This window comes from Sturnira hondurensis, unplaced genomic scaffold (genome assembly GCF_014824575.4).
Source record: "Sturnira hondurensis isolate 20B ecotype Veracruz unplaced genomic scaffold, ASM1482457v3 Scaffold0002840, whole genome shotgun sequence".
NCBI lineage: Eukaryota > Metazoa > Chordata > Mammalia > Chiroptera > Phyllostomidae > Sturnira > Sturnira hondurensis.
In genome coordinates this window covers 8,300,834-8,325,282 of record NW_028075471.1, presented here as the reverse complement: position 1 = coordinate 8,325,282, position 24,449 = coordinate 8,300,834, and the positions used below count along the sequence as shown (strand labels likewise).

Genomic DNA, 24,449 nt, shown 5'->3' with positions numbered 1-24,449 from the left:
ATGTTTACTTTCTTTCTTCAGATACCCACTTGACAGAAAGGGTAATAAGTAGTGACATGGTCAAAAAGAGTCCACAAAGAAGTGAGCACCTGGAAAATCCACACAGAGACAATGAAACTCAGATCAGCTCTTGTTCAAGCCAACTGTCCATCCCAGCTCATCGCTGCTTAAATGCAGGTTGTGCAGGCCACCTTCGTTTGATGGACTGCAAAATCAAAAACAGTCAAAGACAGTAATAGAGCCAAGTGTTCTTCTGACATTATTTGGCATTCAAAAAGCAGATGTTCTGTGTGTTTTTTCCCTAGTAAAAACACCATGAAGATAAAGAAGTAGACTTTCATTTCATAAAAATAAATGACATCATGGAAAAGCGGGGAAATCAGGAACAGTGACTTGACAGAAAACGGAATTCATTCGTGAGCATCACCAGGTTGAGTTCAAACAAAGTACATACTGAATTAAAGCAAAAAGGACTTGGAAAAGGATGAAAGTGAGGTGGTAACCAATGTAACAGACACTCTCCGTACAACCTCATTTCATTTGTCTTTACGATAAAGATGAAAATTAGACTTTTTGAACCTCTTGAAGATTCAATTACTCTCCAGTAGAAATGTGGTTAATAAGAGTATTACTGAAGGATCATTGCACAGTATCTTGTAATCTTGTTAATCTTTTTGATGAACCTTACAATTACCCAGGTTTTACTATGTTCTAAAACACTAGAACAACCCATACCTTCTTTACCACTTGCCATATTCCGGGAAAGGAGATTTTAACCCCTTCGTATCCGAGTGGGGCACACATCCCACACTGGCCCTGAGATCTCCAAACAACCTGACTCCCCGGGTTTCCATGTCAATAAAAAAGGGCGGATTTGGGGTATGTTTGAATTTCAGAAAATTTAGTCATTTTTGGTAACTGTGCCTAAAAATTCCTTTTTTTCTTTGTTTAATTATAAGTGAACAAGAATGATGAAGAAAGACAAAAGAAATACATTCAAAAATAATACTTGGAGATGTGTATAGCAAAAAGAAATATTTCAAAGCAAATGAAGTACTTACTAGTAACTTTAGAGGAAAAAAAGGTTGAAGAAATCCCAGCCAGAAGATGCAAGGAGAAGTGGAAGAGAGTGGGGTCTCTGGCTGAAATGTCCTGCTCGCTGCCCATGGGGGAATATACATCTGTATTAGCAGGGCGGGTGGGCAGTTGAAGTAAATGTCATTGTACTCTGCTTTTGTTCAATTACACATTTAGTCAAGAAAAAGTTCAGGCTTCCTGATATCTTCATTGGGATTATGAAAATAAAATATTCCCTTATTAATATATTTATATCTGAGGCTGGTTCGGCATTATGCGTAACTATAACACAAGAGTATAATTTACTCAATACATAATAGGCATTGTTATTGGTTTTTCTGTTTTATTAAACTATTTAGAATAGGTAGCATGTAGCAATTAAATGTAACCCTCTGAGGTTACATTTAATTAATTAGTGGAGCATCTTCCTAAGAAATGTGTTCATTTGTTTTTTGAATTTATTATATTATTTTAATAAGCATTCAGGTGGAAGAACAAATTTCAAAAAGAGGACAATCAAAAAAATAAAAGGCTTCAATAAGCAATAACCACCAAGCAACTTATTACCTGGTTCTACTAACTAGAATAATGGTTTTTATTTTAATAAGAGTAATAGTTGTACAGAAAAGTCTCGTGTGGCTTATGTGCAAAATACCCGCGAAACACTGGGGCCAGCAGGTTTTTTAATCTGAAGCTGTTGCCGGGTGAAATTCAGACTCAAAGGTTCTATCACTCTAGCTCTTAGCAAATCGATTTACTAATCCACTCAAGAGCCTATCAATCCTGGAGCCAATCTTTCTACCTATCCCCAAACACCAGGGTTCCATCCCCATTCATAAGAACATTAGACATGTCAAGTTAATTGAAGATCCTATTCAAATCCCAACTCCCTGCCAGTTCTGATCTCCACCTCCATAGTTCACACCACAATCTTCTTACATTGAACAAAGCCTGCTGGGTAAAACCTGCTGAACTTCCCACCCTCTCCTAAGCCAACAGAAGGTGACAAGCAATGTGCCTACCAGTCAGTATGTCAAAACAGATGCTGAGCAATACTGCTTCTGGTGCTGGCATTAGACCAGATTTGACTAAAAGAGAGACATTTTGTGAGGTAGTTCTTGGAAACCCAACCTAAAAGACTCCTTATACATCTAAATTCACTAAGTAAAGAGCAGTGGATACTTTCTCTAATCTTACAAAAAACTTCAATATGTCACATGCAATGCTCTAGCTTCTGTGTTTGGCGCTGGGTTACAGAAGTTAACAAGGGCCAGCTTTGGTCCCTGACCATTGATTGCGGCTGAGAGAACAGTCACTATGGCAGCCTACAGGGAGCTTTCAGAACTCTAGAGAATTCATGAGATAGTAACAAGGTTATGAATAAAATTTTGTGTAAATTCTATATATTTGTACATTAGAAAGTATAAGACAAATTAATGGTATAGAAAAAATGGTTCTTTCTCTCGAGATTCTTCACTATTTTGCGGGGTGGGGAAGGAATATCAGAAAACAATACTAGAGTCTGAATGAGGCACTAAATGCAAAAAATAAAAAGAGACTCCTAAAGGCCCTGGCTGGTGTAGCTCAGTGGATTGAGTGCAGGCCTGCGAACCAGAGGATCGCGGTTCGATTCCCAGTCAGGGCACATGCCTGGGTTGCAGGCTGGTTCCCTGCAGGCCAACTCCCAGCAGGGGACGCAAGAAAGGCAACCATACATTGATGTTTCTCTCCCTCTCTCCTTCCCCTCTAAAGATAAATAAAATCTTAAAAAAAAAAAAAAAAAGACTCCTAAATACATGAAATTTCACATGCAGTTTCAGGAGGTTTATTAACCTCACATTAGTGACTATGCCTCCTGGTGAGGAAAAGTAATTATTGTTATTACACACAGCTTCAGAATTTATATATAAAGTCACCAAATTATATTATCATATAATACAAAATCAATTAACTTTATATGGCACCCAGAACATTCTTAATTCATGAGGGTATAAACAAGTAACTGTAGCTTTGAGATCAAACATACTGACTAACTGATCCCCAATCCTAGCTCACCAATCAGTTGTGACGGTCGAGATAGTATATTTTACATAAAGGGTATAATATACATATAAATACAGAGGTTCTGACTTATTCAAACAGGAATTTTCAGGTTCTTTTGAAAAACCCACAGGTTCTGACTAATGTTGGCTTACATTCTCAAGGGTCAAAAAACCAAATAGCATTTTGGATAATCCCTACCTTTCACCTGCATGCCATAGGGCTGGTCCCCAGAGAACCCGAGTTCACCCCAAATACATACTGTACATAGCTGTGATGTTTTTAACAGAAAACAAGGAGCTAAAATGCCCCTCAAGAAGGCATCACTAAGATAAACTGCGACATCCATACCATGAGAAGCAAAAAATTATTGATCACCTACTTGTGACACTAAACTGGGCACTTAGATAAATATTGTATTTTAATTCCTCCAAAAACTCTCATTAAGGGAATATTAGTATTAAATATCAGTTTATAGTTAAAGGAACAGGATAAATAGATGCCCCAAATCTCATAGCTAATATTGAAATGTGAACCACAGTAACCTGGCTAAGAGGCTAAGCTACGAAACACTGAAATACCATGATGAAGATACTGCTTACTGACGAAAGGAAGGTTGCATCCACCAGGAAGTGGAAATGAGCCTATAAAACCATGCGCGGCAAACTGGCATTTCTACAGAATGCTATGTGTTTGCAGTAAAAATGTATGCTTTGCAAAAAAAAACAACAATGCTTCCCTTTTTAGTTCATATGTTGTAGAAATTCTTACCTAATTCATAATGTAATTATGTAACAACTATTAGATAATTCCTAATTACAGTAAGAACAGATATTACTTTGATAATCAAAAAACTATGAAACCATTTGCATTTTGAGAAAAATAACCTTTTAAGCTTTCATATGCTGTCTTTGTACTTTTTCTGCTTAAAAAAGTAAGGTCTCAGAAATGACATTAAATTAGACTCATTGTTGTTATTTTTCCCCCAATTTTAAAGTAAAGTGCAATAATTGTGAAAATTTTGTAGAATGCAGCAAGATACAAGAAAATTAGATTTCATTTTTAAAGAATATTTCAAAATATGAAAAATATGCATAGTATGTGTAGTGATAAAGCAGGCTGTGATCGTAATCACTTTGATAATGATTATACTTTCATCTCCCTCAGGCCAAATATTGGAAGAAAACAGATCAACGCCAACAGGGATCTCTCTGTGATCAGTACAAAGTGGCATCAGAACCCAGACTGCAGGCTCTTTAATGAGTCACACCCAGCCAGCTTTAGCTTCCATGAAGCTTCCTGTCAGGGTGACTCTCTTACCTCAGTTTTCTCATGTGAAAAATAGAGGTACTGGTTATTAACTGCTGTTTTCATAAAGCGATGTTTTCATAAGTGGTGATTAAATGACACAACATGTGTAGAGTGCTCTAAGTTCACATAATAAGTACTCTTTGAAAAGATAACCACTATTGTTATCCCAGGAGATGTTTTTGATAGAAGAAGTAGGAGGGAATATTGTTTATTTCTTAACACCTGACTCAAGAGGTCCCCAGAGGGACTGAGAAAATGGGATTTTGAAAAATCTCTCCTGAATTATGTGAAAGAAACAAGCTCCTGAAAGAATCTGCTGCTGGTCTGGGTACTGTTCCTGAGTCGTAACCAGTTTCTTCATAGAGTCTACTTTTGTAGGTTCTGTTTCCATTTGTGCCCCCAAAGACTGCGCTGATTCCTCATTCCATGAGGGTCCCTTCAAAAACACCAAGATCCACTATCACACTCTATCTGCAACCCACTGTGCATTCCAATTATCTACTCTTCAGATGAGGCACAAAACCAACGTTCCTTCTAGATATAACACTGCCCCTCCCTGGCCCATAACCTTTTCCACACGCCCCAGCCCTCTCTCTTCCCTGGGCAGCACCCCAGCCATGCCCACACAGTGTCCTCTTAGACTTCCCCTCTTACCCAAGTACTGCCTTGCTCTGTGCAGGATCAGATACCTTTTGTTAACATGGTCAATAAAGATGAAACTTTCATTTTGCTCTTTCCCTTATGTTAGCATTTGACAAACCAGCAATACCTGAATTCAACTGGTAGAATTTCAGGCATTTTTTAGGTTAATTTGTTGCCCTCAATCAACCATTCAAAGATACTGACTTAGTAGAAAAAAGGGACAACACCCCCGGAGTTTACAAATCTATTATTTGACTCCAAATCCAGTTCCTGCTTAGATCAGGGGATTCTCTTAAACTTTGGAAAGAAAATAGTGAGATTGTGTACAGTGGAGAGGCATGGTGTTCACATCAAGGACACACAGCATTTTATCTGAACATGGAAAATAGACCATCAAGTGAGAGTTTTTGTTGTGCCTTACTTTTTCATTTACTAGTAATAATAAATAAATCAAAATCATCTGAATTTGATTTGGAGAAATCAAATTTGATTTTGGGAAATAAAAGAAATGCTGACTTGATTTTGATGTAAATTCTGGTTGCGTTTCACTGAGCTGGCCTCTCAGGTGTCAAAAAGTCAAGGGGCTTGTTTTTCTTGTTCATTATGAAATTTCTCAATGCTTATCACAATGCTTAGTCATCAGTGAATACAGAGAAAGGCAAAGTCTGGGATGGGGTGAGGGTGGGGCACAGGAGAACCTTCTAGGAAATGAATCTGCAGAGAAATGCCTCAAACAATTCCCAGGGCGTCTGCGTTAGCTCGTGAATGAAACTGATAATCTCAACGTAAAATCCCCAAAGGTGTCCTGTCCCTTTTAACTCTTCTACAGTAACTGCTCATGTACATATTAACAGCTCTCAAAAATCTAGACCTCACCAACGAATCAGGACGATCTGTCTCGGTATGAAGATGTAATGCTTGTTAATACAAGCTACACTCTGGAAGAACAGACCTTAGAAAAGATCAGTTTGGTCACTGCATGACTAAACCCTCAGCCTTAGGATGAATATGTTTCTTGGGGAGTAACTGATTCATCTGGGTCTTTCACATCCTTAATACAAGAGGTAGTTTGGGGGGAGGATTTGCTTCTTTAAATGTCTGTTTTATGAAGGGATGACAGGTTTTCCTTCTCAGGGATTAGGGTTCCTTGCCTTCTAAACCACTGAGACAAAAAGATGATAGAATACAAGCATGTCGGTTTCTTAATACATATCACAGCTTACCCTTTTAGGGGACGGTATACGCCAGCTGCCAAGATTCAGCAGTGGACAAGATAGAGAGACCTCTCTCTCCTCTGGAAGACTATGTGCTGTATATGTATGTGTGAGGAGGAGGCGAGTTAATAAACAAGTAAACAAATCAATAAGTAATTTCAAATAGTAACGGGTACTATGAAGAAAATGAAACTAGGTAACAGGAGGGAAAGTGACTGAGTTAGAAACAGGGAGAGAGCATACAATGTTCTAACGGGTTGGATTTGGAAAGGAACGAGCCACAAGAAGGGATAAGCAGGGAAGAAGATTCTGGCTGGAGGAAATAGGCAGTGAAAATGAGGCAGGGAGCATGGGTGGCAGGGGTCAAATCAAAGAGGGTCTTATAGAACAAGGATCTTTGGATTTATTCAACATGTGATCAGAAACTATCAGGAGATTAAAGGGAAAGTCTAGTGCAATTCGTGCATTTCAAACTTTGGTTCTTGGGTAAGAAGTGACATGTGGCTTCAAGAGAAATAGTTCAGAAACCTCCATGGTGCTGACGGCTTGAACCAGGGTGGAAGAGTGGAAAAGAAAACAAACAGGTGAATGGAGGATCCCACCGCCCAACATGACCAGAGGATGTGGAGGTAGAACTAACGCTCGACACTGAGGAACTTAGAACTGGTCAGATCCTGCTGGAAGCACTACATCTATTAACTCAAAGGAAGCCTTCAGGAAGGGGGTCTGTTTTATTATCATTTTGCTTAATCATTTTGCTACGTTACATTCTCCTTCAGTGTGTAACATTATGTAAGAATACATATTACACAAATTGCAAATATCACATAATCAAAAATGTAAAAGAAATTCGAAAAACAATAGATTTATTTATTTTTGTTAATTTTTATTTTTATTTAATTCTTGTTCAAGTACAGTTTTCTGTCTTATATTCCCAGCCCTGCCCCACCCCAGTGCTCCCCACCTCCCTCCCATTTCCACCCCCCACCTTAGTTATTGTCCATGTGTCCTTTATACTTGTTCATGTGAGTCCTTCCCCTTTTCCCCTGTGATTCTCTCCCCTCTCCCCTCTGGACACTGTCAGCCTGTTCCATATATGAGTGTCATTGGTCATATTTTAATATTACAAATTAGTCATTTATCCATGATTTCCCTGTCCTTGGTTTTTTAAAGTGAAGAAATACAAGATTCATCTGCCTTGATTAGGACGTTCTTCCTTCAAAACAATCAGAATCCAACCTCTTCTCACTGTACTCCTCTCTGGCCCCAGCAACCATCATCACCTCTCTTGAAATATTGCCATCATTTTCTGACCTCAGTGTTCCCAGGCGTTTTCCATTCTAGTACAGCCAGATCCTTCTAAAATATAAGCCAGATGCTAGGCTTCCCATCTCTCCTGGAGTAAAAGCCACAGAGCTTTCCATGCACAAAGCTGCATATAATCACAACCTTGACTGCTTTGTCAACTGCTTTCCTATTATTTTGCCTATTACTGCTCAACTAACAGGCTAGGCAGGCTTCTGCCTCAGGACCTTAGCACCTGCTGAAATAAAAGTCCCTAGAGGTCAGAGCAATTTTTCAAAGCTCTGTTAATCAACTGCATGAGTAAACACTGCTGATAATTTAGAAATTGGAGAGGAGTGGAAGGAAGAAATTCAAATATTCTAGAGAGCACAAAGGAATGGAAGAGGGATTGCCGCTGAACTACTCAGGGCAGCACTGTAGTATATTCTTGTATTTATTCAACATGGGATTGGAAACAACTATATATTTGCCTCATCATTAGCCTCTCAGGATATACAAATAAAAAGAATTCCATGGGCAGCTGAGTTTGGGAGATTCCTGGTTAAATAAAAATTAAGTAGGTTGTTCTAGTGAAATATTTCTTAAAAATTTTACTGTTAGCCCAATATCAAGTTTTAAGAGGAAGACATATTATGCGGTTTTTCTTAAACATGTCTGACCACAGATCACTTTTTATGCAGAGCATTTAGACCAACTAACAAGAATCCAGAAAAAATACTGGGAGCATACTTTTCTAAGGATGCTGCATATATATGGTTATGATATTTCCACCCACAATTATCCTGCCAATATATAAATTTAAAGAAATAAAGTGGTGAGAAAGAAGAGGGCAAGGGAGGTAGGGAGAAAGAACCAAATTCAAAGGAAGAAGAAGGCTGAGAAATATCAGGAGATTACAGGATGAATTTTCTTCCCCCAAACCTTGGTGTGAACACCGAGGCATAAACTAAGAAAGATCCCTGAAATCCTGAACCGTAAAAACCCAAGTAGTGAAGGTTTTAACAGGGAGATTCAGAAATCAAAGCTCTACTTGTGCAGTAAAAGCTGGGATTTAGAAGTTATTTAACTATTAACCCAAATACCTCTCATGTATTAACCTGTGTTTTAAAGTCCTGTCTTCTAAGATATCCTCAAATATTCAAGAGAAGAAGTTTATATTTTTAAATAAAAAAGGGTTTTGGTGAATTTGCCCAGCTGGTCTCTGTATCTCACAGTAAAGATACCCAGCAATACCTGTGCTCAACATAGGGACAAGCCATGCATTCCAAAGGGATCTGCTTTGTGAAGTTCTCTTCCATTCCCTTACATGGGGGCCCTATGATATTCTATGCTGTGGATTTAAAGAAGAGACAGAAAACAGACTTTCATTCAATTTTTTAAAAATTGATTTGAGAGAGAAAGAGAGACATCAATTTGTTATTCCACTCATCTATGCATTCATTGTCTGATTCTTGTATGTGCCCTGATCAGGGATTAACCCTGCAACACTGTCCTATCAGGACAATGCTCTAACCAACACAGCTACCCAGTTAGAACTCGATCAATCTTGACTCCTTTCTATTCCTTATAAATCTTTCTGAATGTCCTTTCTGAGTAATGGTGACGCTAAAGAACTTGCTAAAGGCCTTAGATTTAAGATGGTTTAAAACATTCCTGCTCAAATTTTGATAGGACCAAGAGAGAGAGAGAGAGAGAGAGAGAGAGCAAGAGAGAGAGAGAGAGAGAGAAAGGAAAAATGTGGAAGGAGGGGCAGTTTCTAAGCCATATCCTTATAAATCCCCTTGACCTGAATTTACGATATACCTGATTTGGCTCACTGAGGTCTCTACATTCAGGGCAAAAAGTGCCCCCCAGCCAGTTTTATTTGAGTTCCTCAGCTTGGAAATGGATTCTCATAAATCTATTTTGGGAACAATATACAACAGCTAGATAGGTAGATAGATAGGAAAAACCTAAAGCTATTTATAAGGAATAAAACCTATAGCCCAGCTTTGTGGAAGCTTTTAAAAAACTAAGTCAGATCCCAGTACAAAATTGAATTATTTTATGTATTTCTTTATTGGTAGAGAAAAAGTTTGATAATTACCACAAATTGAGCATAAAAATCCATTCTAAAGAATTTCTTAGTCTTTTGGTGAGTTTATTTTCCAAATTGCATCAGTGTGCTCTGGCCCCTCCCTGGTCCCTATCTGCATACTTCGGTACAGCAGCCACTAGCTGCAGGGCTACCGAGCATTTGAAATGTAACCAGTCTCAATTCAGGCATGCTGTAAAATACACACCAGATTCAAAGACAGAAAAAAAAAAGAATGTGAAATGTCTCACTAACAACTTTTTAAATTATTACATGTTAAAATGGTAGTATTTCAGGTATTAGATTAAAAATAGATTATTAAAATTAAATTTTGGTTGATTTTATAAAAATTATTACATAATATAAATTGTATAAAACAAAGTATGGAAGTAAAATAAAATCAATTGTTTCTTTGTACCTGTCTAATGTAACTACCTGAAATTTAAAATTACAAGGTGTGGCTCACATTATATTTTCTATCAGACAGTGTTGTTCTATGTAATTTAAAAGAGACTGAAATCAGAACAAGAAGAAAAAAGAATACGAAAAAGAGGACATTGTAAACAGCCTCTCGGACAACTTGAAGTATTCCAACATTTGCATCATAGGCATTCCAGGAGAAGAGAAAGAGCAGGAACTTAGAAACCTATTTGAAAAAATAATAAAAGACAAGCTCCCTAATTTGGTGAAGAAAATGGACAGGCAAGTCCAGGAAGAACAGATTTTCCCATACAAGATGGATGCAAAGAGGCGCACTCCAAGACACTTCATAATTAAAATGCCAAATGTGAAAGACAGAATCTTAAAAGCAGCAAATAAATAAATAAATAAATAAAGCAGTTACTTACTACCTACAGGGGAGTTCCCCTAAGATTGTCAGCTGACTTCTCAAAAGAATTTTGTAGGATAGAATAAAGGGCCTTGAAATATCTAAAGTCATGAAGAGCTGAAACCTACAGCCAAGATTGCTCTACCCAGCGAAGATATCTTTTAGAATCAAAGGTCAGATAAAGAGCTTCCAAGAAAAGCAAACAACTAATGGAGTTCATCATTATCAAAATATGATTACATGAAATGTTAAAGGGACTTATTTAAGAAGAAGATTGAAACTATAAACAATAAAATGACAATTAAATACATATATATCAACAACTAAATCTCAAAAACTAAGCAACAAGAAGAACAGAGACAGAATCATGGATATGGAGAGTGTCTTGATGATTACTGTACGGGATGGGGGATGGGAGACTAGGTGAGAGGTGAGGTGATTAAGTACAAAAAGGTGGTTACAGAACAGCCATGGGATGTAAAGTACAGTACAGGAAATGAAGTAGCCAGAGAACTTACAAGTATGACCCACAGACATGAGCAAAGTTTTGGGGATTGCCTGAGAGAGTAGAAGGTATTGGGCAGAGGGGGCAGAAAGGGGAAAGACAGAAAACTTTAATAGCATAATCAAGAAAATATAATTTAAAAGTGGGACAAAAATATTGAAGTGCTCAGTTCAGGTAAATGTGAAGTGTTTACACATTCTCTAGGCCAAGAACTGATGGCATTTTCTGTTCCCTTCCCAACATCTCTCTGCATGTTGTACTGGTTCAACCATCTCTGAACAACGGAAGGTCTTTGATTTTTTTTCTTTCCTGTTATATAATAAGCAGCAGTTAAGCTTCAAACAAAATTATTTCCACTGCATTTGTGGCTCTAAAAAGGACTTAAACCAATGACAATAAAACTTACCAATGAAAATCACTTGCCAAATAGAAAGAATGTTGGGTCAGATTTTGGAGACGCTAGAGCTTAGGGCCAGGACCACTACCAGCAAACCTCGGCCAAGTCAGAAGCTCAGTTGCCCTGTCTTTAAGATGGGAACTGTAAGAAAGCTCCTCCCTCACAAAGCTGCTGAGAAAAGTAATGAGATAACATCTGGAACATTCATGACACAGGTACTGTTTATTAGACAGTGTCTATAGTATTATCATTACAGTCACAACCACTAGTACCACTCCAACACCGTCCCTGACACCCTAAGCCTTCTCTTTGGTTGTCTGAGGGACCCCTGTTTCTGTATTGAGAAAATCTCTAATTTTGCCAGTTTTTGTTTTAGAGAATATCATCTGTTTGTCTATAGTTCACAGTATGGTTCAGTTATTTGCATTCCACATGTCAGTGACACACCAACAAAGAACCAAGTTCACATCTAAGAATGAATGGGTATGATGAGGACTGTCAGATGTCACGGAGACTTTCCACACCAGGGACCACAGCTGCTTCTAACTTACAAAACCAGTTACTGGGATCTGAACAAACAGGCATTGGTTCTCCACTGAGTATAATCTAAGTAATGGGGCCTCGTCAAATGTTCTTCACTAGCATGGGACAGACACATAAAAAATCAGCCAGGTGGAAAGTAAAATATTTCACTACTAAAGGATAAAACATTCTGCTCCAAAAAGGAATCTTTATTTCAATAAAGTCATTAATTAAATTTCAACCAATTCTCTTGCCACTAGATGGAAATCACTACAGAGGTAAACATAATTGACCACACCACAGAGTAACACACACCAGACACCCACGGAACAATCTCTCTCACACTTCCAGTGTTCCATGATGGGGTGGGCAAGGCACACAGACACTGTCTTGAGCTTCACTGACAAAAGACTCTGGGAATGAAGCAATGTTCTAAAGAACATGTAAATTAAATTCCAGGACTTTAAGTAAAGAACAAGGCAGGGCAAAAGGAAACATGTGATTCTATTTTCAGAAAGTACTCTATCTCCCTTTAATGACAGTTCTCTCTAATGACAAAGCAAGATAGTATCAAGCTCACAAAGACGGTAAACAATTAATTATTCTGTGAACCAGAATGCTGGTTTCATAATTTTCCATATAATTAAAATCCAAATCATCACCTGTGTCCTCTGAAAACCTTGAACTGAATAGGAACCCATTTCTTACAAGGAATATGGACTGAAGGAGGAGAAGAGAAAGTTATGAGCCTCACTTCTAAATCACCGATATCACTAGCTTACATTAAAATAGACAGGGGCAGCAGTCATATATGTTTGGAAGGACTCAGAGTTAAATAAAGATAAATGGAATTATTCAATAAAGAACTCTTCTAAGCCTTTAATATGCTCATGTATAAAACAAATCCCCAAGAAGGCACTGAACAATTCTAAATTTACTTCCAGCAAAACAGGAGGGATACATAAAAGAATGCTAGCCAAACTGAACATTTCATCCATGCTCTAGACAGGAATGATCAGCCTTTGGCATCTCTGGGCCACACTGGAAGAAGAATAGTTGTCTTGGGCCACACATTAAATACACTGTGACACATGATTACCAAAAACTCGTACAATGTTTTAAGTAAATTTACAACTTAATGTTGGGCTGCATTCATAGCCATCCTGGGCTGTGGGTTAGACACCCTGCTCTAGAATCTCAGGTCACTGAAACCAGGGACCAATGTGGGAGCTCAATCTCTGGCTAAATTGCTCCACATGTGAGTTGTGTAGTAGCCTGCCATGCTTGCGTGAGTGTAGAGAGGGTGACACTGTGAGACACCTTTGTGTGTGTCACAGGTGCGTGAGCTTACCTGGGAGAAGGAAGGCAGAAACATGTTACTTTGGATACAACCTAGAAGTATAATCCAAGATTATCATCTAACTGGAATGAAAGAGAAGCATCAGAAGAACCAAGATCCATTTATAGAATGAAAGGCAAATCATTAGTGTGATCTAGGCAGGAAGGTAGGAGCTTGGTAAACAGGGCAAGTACGGGAGCAGGTCAACGGAACCTGCTCAAAGACATGGAGAATAAATACAACTGCCAACCCAATAAGAATATTAGAACAAAAATGAATCACAGAAAAAGTCAGCCTAAGACTAGCGACTTTCTGCCAATGGACACATCCTAACTTTGACTAAGAATTTGGTGTACCACCACAACACAGCAGGGAGGAAGACAGACACATCAGCCTACCAAGCAGACATGTAACTTACTGTGCTAGTGTCCTGGTCACAGCTGACTCATGCTCTTTGGGTCATGCTATAGAATCAGTTTTTAAGACACAGGTCTATAAATCCCTTATTAGTAATTATGAAATCTCAAGAGCTTCTAAGACCAAAGGTGTTTTGTTACTGTGTTACTTATAATTTTGGTGCAAAAAGGAATTTGGCAGCTAAACCTAATATGAAGACATGTGAAGCTCTTTAGAATGTTGTTATTTCCTACTTAGTGTGACTATTCAACTGCATGCTGCAGGAATGTTCATGTGTTCAAGGGGTATAGTCCCAGACCCTACTACACGTCCTCAGTGATACATACAGCAAATGTACACAACACCTTTCTAGAAGAGATTCTGAATTCTAAAGCATCTGGCCTCAAAGGCTTCCGCTGAGGGATGGTAGACCTGTACCATATGGTAATGTGTACTTAGTATGTATCAGGAAAAAAGCCTTTGCCTCTGCTCACTTACTAGGGTGCTCTAAATAGAGCTAACATGAACCAGCTGTGAGTTTCACTGGAAAGGGCACACACAATCAATTTGGATCAGTTAGGCTTATTGAAGACTTCAACTCATAAAGCACCAGTAAGTCCGAATCAACAACTCCTGTAATCTATTATTGTAATAAACAAGATTTTAATTACCTCAGACAACAAGCATGCAAAGAACCTGAACTTTTATAGAGCTCTTAGACACTTTATCTGGAAATTTCTTTTTGCATTAACTCCAAATTCAGTTATTAGTGGAAACACCACAGAATTCAATCCCTCCTCCAGCCAAGATGGAGGCGTGGGTAGACACACTGTGCCTCCTCGCACAACCAAAATAAGGACAACAACAATTTAGAAACAAAATAACAACCAGAACTGACAGAAAATGGAACCGTATGTAAGTCCAACAACCAAGGAATTAAAATAGACACACTTATCTAGACTGGTAGGAAGGACTGAGTTGGGCAGGCAGCCGGGTGGAAAGGGGTTGCTGCAAAAAAAAAAAAAAAAAAAAAAAAAAAAAAAAGTGGTGGTACTAGGCAGCTGGCGGACCAGGCATTCCCACATTCACAGAGATAAACCAGGAGAAACTGGGGAGCCAGACAGACCACACAACCCAGGGTCCCAGCAAGGAGAAATAAAGCCTCAAAACACCAATTGAAAACACCTGTGGGGGTTGAGGTGCTGGAAGAAACTCCCAACCTCACAGGAGAGTTAATTAAAGAGACCCACAGGGTCCTAGAACATACACAAACCCACTACATGGGAATCAGCACCAGAAGGATCCAGTTTGCTTGGGGGAAGCTGTGAAAAGGACTGAAATCTGACAGAGAGCGGAGTGAGCACCATTGTTCCCTCTCAGATCCCACCCTCACATACAACCTCACAACCCAACAACAGGGTTGCCTGGCCCTGGTGAACACCTAATGCTCCACCTCTCATACATAAAAGGTGCAACAAAACAAAAAAAATGGCCTAAATGGAAGAACAGATCAAAGCTCCAGAGCAAATACAACTAAGCAATGAAGAGATAGCCAACCTATCAGATGCACAGTTCGAAACACTGGTAATCAGGAGGCTCACAGAATTGTTGAATTTGGTCGCAAATTAGATGAAAAAATGAAGGCTACACTAAGTGAAATTAAGAAAAATGCACAGGGAACCAATAGTGATGGAAAGGAAACTGGGACTCAAATTGATGAAGTGGGCCAGAAGGAAGAAAGAAACATCCAATCAGAAAAGAATGAAGAAACAAGAATTCAAAAAAATGAGGAGAGGCTTAGGACTCCAGGACATCTTTAAACATTCCAACATCCAAATTATAGGGGTATCAGAAGGGGAAAAGGAAAAGCAACAAGTGGAAATCTTATTTGAACAAATAATAAAGGAGAACTTCCCCAGTCTGGCAAAGGAAATAGACTTCCAGGAAATCCAGGAAGCTCAGAGAGTGCCAAAGAAGTTGGACCCAAGAAGGAACACACCAAGGCACATCATAATTACATTAGCCAAGATTAAAATGAAGGAGAGAATCCTAGAAGCAGCAAGAGATAAGGGGACAGTCACCTACAAAGGAGTTCCCATCAGACTGTCAGTGGATTTCTCAAAAGAGACCTTACAAGCAAGAAGGGGCTGGAAAGAAGTATTCCAAGTCATGAAATGTAAGAGCCTACATCCAAGATTGCTCTATTCAGCAAAGCTTTCATTTAGAATGGAAGGACAGATAAAGCACTTCTCAGATAAGGTCAAATTGAAGGAGCTCATCATCACCAACCCCTTATTATATGAAATGTTAAAGGGACTTGCCTAAGAAAAAGAAGATAAAAAATCATGTATAGTAAAATGACAGCAAACTCACAATTATTAACAACCACACTGGAAACAAAAACAAAGTAATCAAACAACTAGAACAGGAACAGAAGCACAGAAATGAAGATCATGTGGAGGGTTTGCAACAGGGGAGTGGGAGAAGAAGAGAGGTGGAAAAGGTACAGAGAATAAGTAGCATAGATTGTAGGTAAAAAGTCGACCGGGGGAGAGGAAGAATAGTATGAGAAATGTACAAGCTAAAGAACTTATGACACAAGGACATGAACTAAAGGCAGGGAATGTGGGTGGGAGAGGTTGTGTAGGTTAGAGGAAAATGAAGAGGGGAAAATAGGATAACTGTAATAGCATAATCAATAAAATATATTTAAAAAAAGAATTCAATCCCTGTTAGAGTCACATGAACATTAAGTTACCAATCACAGAATAGGGCATGAGAATGGGGTAGAAAGAAGATTTAGGAAAGGATAGAAGCCATGCTAGATAATTGTGATTAGATGAAAAAACACAAAGTCCAGGAGCCAAGCAAGAAGTAGAACAGGACACTATGATATCACTGTTTTAATCCGAGAATATCCTGATTCTTCTGACTTCAGATACTGAATGACATCTTCAAAGTCTCTTTCATCATGTAAAGTAATATACCCATGGTTTCAAATAATAAGTGGTGGGTGTTTGTGGGGGGCCATGGTCCTGCCTACAAAAACCCCCCACTGTTAACTTGTTATTCCTTAAATTTACCAAGCTTAACTTAGCTCAGGGCCTTTGCATATTCATATTTTATAGGCAGGCTCCAATTCATCTCTTCCATCTTAATAAACATCATTTAGTAAGTATTTTATATCTTAATAAACATCTGTCTCCACAGAGGTTGCCTCAGTTGTGACAAATGTTCCTCTCTCAGAGATAATACCACATCTGATACTACACTTTTTACATGACTACTTGTTCAATTTCTTTTGTCATGACTAGACTGTAAATACCTTAAGAGGAGGTACTCTGCCCTTCTGGTTCAGCTTTTTGTAACCTGGCATCTACAGGGGAAAAAAGGCACTTAAAGAAAAATTGCTGAAAGGCAAGAAATGAAGGTGAATAAGTGGCAGGAACATCGGAGGGTCCAAATTGGGTCTAGTGTCCTACCTGTGGTTTGTAATCTGATTCCTAACTTCTTGTCTAGCTCTAACTGGGCTATAAAGAATGCTGGCTATTGAAGGGCTTTGCCTTTATTTTTATAAGGACATTTATTTTTCTATTAGACTGGATATTTTTGAGTGTTGGAACTACAAGTCCAGATCTAGGATTTCAGCCAGGAAAATGTGGAGAGGTCTAATTTCTGATATGTACAAAGTTGTAGATGACCTCCAAGAATTCCTGGGAAGCAGCAAAACCTACAAAATTGGGTTTGTCACAATTTACCCTCAGGGAGCAGATGCAGATTCTCGTAGGGCATATGCTTAAAATTGCACCTGCAGAGCAGAAGCACTGAGGCAGCTGTGGAAATACCCAATATTGTGACTTTATCTCAGGAGGAATCTAAAGGAGCGAGGCCCAATGATGCACTTACCCATAAGGCGAGGTACATTTCCTCTCTAAAAACCACAAGAGGATGAAACGACTTCTCAAGCAATGAGTCCTCATTATTTAATTGTACTTAAAATGATGCCACACAAGTAAAGGAAGGTTCACTTCCAGTAAACACGATTCTTTGCCATGGGAGCTATCTTATAAATGACATTTTTAGGGGCATCCCTGGCCTCTACCCACTAGATATGAGTAGCTTACCATTGCCCACAATAGTGGCAATCAAAATTGTCCCCAGACAATGTGTAATGACCCCCCCACCTCAAGGCGAGGCATTGCCCCCAGCTGGGAGATATGCTTCATTCTCTAGTGCAATCTTCAACAATGACATTTCTCTGACACAAAATACAAGACATATACTGTCCCCAATGCTGATAATTTACTTCCCAATGTTGATACCTTAAAATTTTCTTACTTTTACTTTAATTCCTTAAACAACAATGTAGTTACATGGAAAATAAATAAATAAATGAGGTCTGAGATGTTCAAATAGTACAAAAATCTCAGAAAAAGCTGATATTAATAAAAAGCTCAAATAAAGAAATTTAACATAAAATACTACCGACATGTTTTAGGCAAAAGTAAGTAATTTTTCTGTGCATATTTTAAAGTAAAATTTGATCCCATTACCTTAGATCTCTGAATGTCAAGCTTCTCTACCTATATGCACAAAGCAATTTAACTCATTTATCACATTAAAAAAAAAACAAGCTATGAACTAGATGGGATTGGATGAGAAGCCCAATGAATATAGTCAGCCTTACCATCTGACATTACTTAAAAGAAATAAATTCAAACAGCTTGGTCAAACGACACGTCTGGGCATTGTAGCTGCCATTTCTCGTTAGTTTCTGAATTTCATGCACTCTTGGAGTAAAAGAAAACCACAATATTCATTTGAAGTAGTATTTCCAGAAGAATATGCATCTAGTCTATGCATTTTTTCTACAACTAAACAAGAGGAGGACAGGCCCATCTTGGCACGAATGGATGTGATTAGGGAACAAGATGAAGTTCCTAATTGTCAGCTCCAGAATTTTTTCCCAAGGCAGCGGCCAAAGTAAGTTTTCAAATCTTTAAGTATGACTCTTTTGTCCAGAACAACATTAACTGAACAAATGGCAACTCTATTCTAAGATAAAAAGCTTCTGGAACAAAGCTAGTTGGATACAGACTATGGCTTCCACTCAAACTGCCCACTGGAACTGGTCAGCAAGAACAGAAGGGAAAACCCGAATTTAAAAATAAGATAAAATCTTGCATCTAGGAATCAAGTTTTCCAAGTACAAATAAAGCTAAGACTTCAAAGAGATGATTTACTCAATTTAAAGGGGTGGGGGAAAGCCCATTAAATAGAAACCCTATTCATGACACTTATAATTAGTGTGAGCAGGTAGAATAGGAGTCCCACAGATAGATGAATCCTAGTACAGAGAAATTTTGATAATAAGAATTTTTTGTGTGTTAATTGCAGGGTTTGGGATGGGGGTATAAGGAAACTAAGTAATAGTGAAAAAATACAATAGAAAAGAATTGAAATTTTTTTCAGGTAAACAAGAAATACCTATATAGAAATACTTATATACCTATAGGTATATATACCTATATATTTCTATATAGGTATTTCTATATACCTATATAGGTACCTATATAGGTATTACCTATAGTAATACCTATATAGAAATACCTATATACCTATATAGGTATTCACTATTACTTAGTTTCCTTATACCCCCATCCCAAACCTGTTTATACCTATAAACAAATGTTATTTTCTCATCTTGTAGAGATCTTCATTTATGGTTCAGGATGCCAAAAGGGTCCACCAATGGGCTTCAAAAGCTAAGGGAAGTGATGAAATCCTATAAATTACGTACAAATCTGTGTGCAAATACATCTATATTTTCTATGGTTGGGGGAGGCTCAAGTATACATAAGATTATCAAGTAGGTCATGACTTAACAGAAGTTACAAAACATTAAGAGCTATTATTCCATGTGTGGATACAGCCACAGACTAGAATGCACAGCTGCTCAGTTCTTCACAAATTTGGAAAGGTTTGCACATGGGAAACCAAACAACCAACACATAATCAACAAATTCAATTGTCCCAGCAAAAGAATATTCACATCCTGATCATTATTAAAGGTAAAAATAAGGTTAGCAATGGGAGGGGCATTCTGCCCACACCCACCATGAACAAAGGAACTTAGAGAATTGCTCTTTGCCCCTCCCTCCTTCACCAAAAAGAAAGACATGACCCACTGCACACAGACCTTTTTTCTGCCTAGCAGCACAGATCTTTCAGAAAACCGACATGGAAGCAAAATGTCACCATCGATCCCAGCAAAGTTAACAGGGAGTCACACAACCAATGGCCATAGCCTCTTTTTCAATAGCTGACAGGAGCAAACAAACTTTTAAAAAGCCTTAAAACAGCTTCCCTACTGAAAGAAGGTACTGAGACTGTTATTTATATAATTAACTTTTCTCTATTCCAAAGGGCAAAAATGAAGTCACCTGAGTTTCATACGAAGTTTCACCTTTAGAAAGCAGGCTTTCAAAAATGAACGGGGAAGACAAACTCAGTCGAATGGAACAAATGCCTGAAAGTCACTGACCAGTCATGAACTACCGAATCCATGATATCCTTGATGGCTACATGCTTAAGCAAAGCTGAGAAGCTTGGGGATGCATGTTCACCTTTCAGGCTCTACATGAGAGATTTCCAGAGACAAAGGTAGGCACAGGACAAGTCTGATTTGAAAAACAACTCGGGAAAAAACAAAGCATCTCGTCAATGTCAAGACCCAAGGCACAGCTACCGTAGGACATCTGGAGTGCCCAGTTTCTCTCACCTCAACAGGGAAGCGCCTGCCATTGATACTGTGTTCAGAGCCTGCAGAGCCGTTGCTGTGGCCCCAGTGAAACTCGACCTTCTCAGCTTTGAATCTGCCAGGCAGGCCAGCACCGCTGACAAAATAGTCGTCTTTCAGAAGGATGGCAACTGTAGACAATGGAAGGAGAGAGAAATAAAGTGAATTTCAAAACCAAACTTGAAAATTTTCTTCTGTTGCTTCCAATCAAGGTTATGGTCACATTTCCTCACATATCTGTTGAAAAACAAGTCAAAAACAAGCAGCTTCAATGAATTAGCACAGTCTAACTGCAGAAAGTATCCCAAGGAATGGTCTCAGAATTTATAATCCATTTAACACAAGAAAAAATAAGGCAATGACAGTGTAAGGGGCTCTGAATTGGAGGCTCCTAAACCTGCTTAAGGATCAAAATGATCAGGAGAGTGAAGTTTCTGGGGATACCCCAAAATTCAAGGCCTGGAATGTAATGGGAAATATATATATGATAAGCCAAATGTGAGAAGCATGTTTCTTTAATCAAAAACTTAGGCCAGTTAATCAGAAAATAGCATTTTCAGATTCTTCCAAAATGAAGGCAACAACAGTGAAAAGGCAGCTGGAATTAGGTTCTGCATTCATTGTATTTAAAGATGCTCAGGAAAGTGCAGCCGAAACTCTACTCATTAAGTCCGGCAAATCATTGCAGATTAAATTTACCTTACTGCTCCTATTCATCACAAGTATAAAAAAATCACCTTTGCCCATTTAAAAGAACACATAAGAATGTCCATGTCAGGAGCCTCAGTCAATTCAAACTGTAAATACTTTTCCTCGAAATAATGAAGACAAAAATCAAGAGGAAATAACTTGGACTAATACTAACAGAAAATTATTTTTCCAAAAGGGATGTAATATACCAATGCATTAAAACATTTTATTTTATAAGTCACATATATCTCCCCCTTTTTTATTTCTAAGGTGAATCAATTCATTCATTCAACAAAAATTTATGGGCTACTAAATAAATGCATGACACCAACCAATATACTAACGAAATGGTTTACGAACAAAAGCCAAGCCTGTTAAAGCCAAGGAAAAGCTCTTGCATCCTCACTGCCTTCTCTTCCTAAAGAAAACCCAGTACAAGCTTCAGAGGAAACATCCTGCATGAAAATTAGGTCTTCATGAAAAACAGGGACTAGACTAATAACCCATTTCGAAAAGAATGCAATTAATTCCAGCACTTCTCTCTATAAAAAAAGCACTGAAAGCATACGAAGGAATTCTGTTCATATAAATCCCTCTAATTTATTGCACTGGAAGGCAGTCTTTTCTCGAACTTCTTAAAAAATATACAATGAATGTTCAATCAGCAGAACAGAAAATTAAAGAATAAAGTGAAGTAAAAACAAGTGTTTCTTACGGCGATTCAACATTCTACAGCACTGTCCCACCTTTACAGTGCGCTAGGCAAGACACTGTTTCTGTAAAGGGTGAGACAGTGAATACTGAAGGCTTTGTGGGCTATATGGTCCCTGCTGTAACTACACAACCTAGTCTTTGTAGCACAGATGTAGCCAAACATACTATGTAAGTGAATGGGTCAGGCTACGTGAAATAAAACTTTATTTATCCACACTGAAATTTAGATATAATTTTCATGTTTTATGGAATATTATTCTCTTTTAAATTTTTTCAACCATTGAAAATGTAAAACTGGGTGCGGGAATGTCACTTGGTGATCTCTAAAATTCAATTATGATATTTTAGGAGATAAACTATTACATTAAAACAATCAGATACCATTAGTATTAAAGCCAAAATACAAGGGATGAGCTCAGCAATGTCTTAAATACCACTGATTACTTTCAGCCTGTTATAAATTCAACAAATAATATTTTACATCCAAAGAATGAAGGCAAAGCATTTTGAGTGCATCTGTTAAAATATACCCAGGGACACACAGCATCTTATTAATATTTGATTTTACCTAAATCATTTATATCTCTGTCAGGGGTCATTTTACTTGTTTTATATGAATAATTAAAAGCATAATTAGGACACTGTACAATCTGAAACATTAATCTAATTTTTCATTTTACAGCATTTCTCACTAGAGCACACAGCATGCTGCATGCACATACTCCCTTCTGAAAGTGGCTTATATTTTTGTTTACATGTAAAATTGGAAAGAGAGAACTTTCCCAGCCATGCTGGAACGATTTTCTGATGATCACTGATAACAAAACTCTGTTTCTAAAGAAAATGCACCAAAGGTAGTCACTTCTGAAGAATGACTAATGTATTAAGTGCTGTGAGCTCAGGAGATGGGCAAACCTGGTTTGGAATCCAATTCCATCACATAACAGTGGTGTGACCTTGGGCAAGTTACCCCATTCCTCTGTGCCTCACTTCCACTGCTGTTAAAATAGTTCCTACCTGGCAATCACACATGAAGGAAATCACATCTGAAGGAAATGGCACGTGGAAAGCATTAAAACAGTGACAGACACAGTGAGTACATGCTCAATGGCGGTTATTGTTAAACTTAGTTCTTGACACATGGGCAAAGTTCAAGGGCAGCAGAGAAGAGCAACCACACAGGCAACATGCTCAACTTTCAAATAGAATTAAATTTTAAAGCGTCTTCCCCACAAAATAAAAAGTGTATTCTGCAGGAACAAAGCTGGGGAGGTGTCACCCATCTATTTGGAAGGAGATCTTAAGTGTTTTGAGATCAGTAAAACACAAAGAAAAATGATTTCCTTTTTCTTGATTAGTCCTATCCTTTGGTCACATCAAGGAAAATACTGTAAAATCCCAATTTGGTTCTAAAATGCCCTCCTCAGGAGCTTGATACGTATTCATTTTCCCTTTTGACCCAAGAGTAAGTATTATGTTAGAATTTAATAACTTTGGTAAATTTGATGTATATTCATAAATTATGGAGTTTTTAATTTTTTACGTAAGTCTAACCATGTCATATAGAATAAATCTTCCCATTAGGATATTAATTAAAAGATTTTATTTTAAAACCAATTTGTTTATTTAAAATAGAGTGAGTTGCCCTGGCTGGTGTGGTTCAGTGGATTGAGCACTAGACTGAGAACAAAAGGGTTGCTGGTTCACTTTCCAGTCAGGGCACATGACTGGGTTGCGGGCTGGGTCCCCAGTAGGGGGCTGCATGGGCGACAACCACACATTGATGTTCTCTATCTCTTTATCTCTCTAATAACAAACAAACAATAAATAAAATTAAGTGTGTCAATCAAAGGAAACATTTAATTTTTAAAACAACAGCAGTTAAGAGTTAAATTTGGTAAAGTGACAAATGAGAAGGTAACAAGTAACACCTACTGACTGAAGAACAATGGGACAGGAGGGGGAGAAAGGGAAGGTATATGGGAGAGAACTTTCTAGTACTAGGCCCTCCACCTGTTAAACTGCTAACAAGGATTGTGCTTGAATCAAAGCAGAATGATGAAGGGATTGAAAAGAGCTGGGGCGTCAAATTCAGAGTTCCTGAACCAAGAGAACAAAGCCTGTATCTGGTGTCTGCACCCTGCTGATACAGAAAGGAAAAATCTGACCAGGACTATGTGTGTATTTATGCATGTGTGCGCGCGCGCGCGCGTGTGTGTGTGTGTGAGAGAGAGAGAGAGAGAGAACACGCACGCACATGCGCTGGTCTCTAGATCCAGCGGGTCTGAATCTGAGTCTAGACTACCACTGTCTAGTTGTAGGAAAAGTACGGCACTCCTTGCTGCCTCAGATCTAGTTCTGTAAATCTGGAAAAACACAAGAGCAACCTCTCAAATGTGTTATCAGATCACAGGGGTTGGCGAAAGGAAGACTGCTCAGAGAGTACTTCATACAAGACTTTATAGCATGCAGATTGCATTTTATGTGTTGCTTTCAAAGGTTATCTTCCTAGGAGAAGGAGCCACAGCTGTCACAGATGTCCCTTGTCTCGGGCCCCCATCATGTGAAACTGCTGTGCACAGCGGCAGGAGCAGG

At 38.3% G+C, this 24,449-nt stretch overlaps 1 protein-coding gene across 3 annotated transcripts in view; it reads right to left on the bottom strand.

Annotated features, from left to right (window-relative positions):
* PTPRG (protein tyrosine phosphatase receptor type G) overlaps positions 1-24,449 on the bottom strand; it is a 715,684-nt gene that overhangs the window by 257,241 nt on the left and 433,994 nt on the right. For all 3 annotated transcript variants that reach the window (XM_037040813.1, XM_037040814.1, XM_037040815.1), the window contains exon 4: positions 20,433-20,581. In XM_037040813.1, the coding sequence (XP_036896708.1) occupies positions 20,433-20,581 (149 nt within the window). The remainder of the gene's footprint in view (positions 1-20,432; positions 20,582-24,449) is intronic.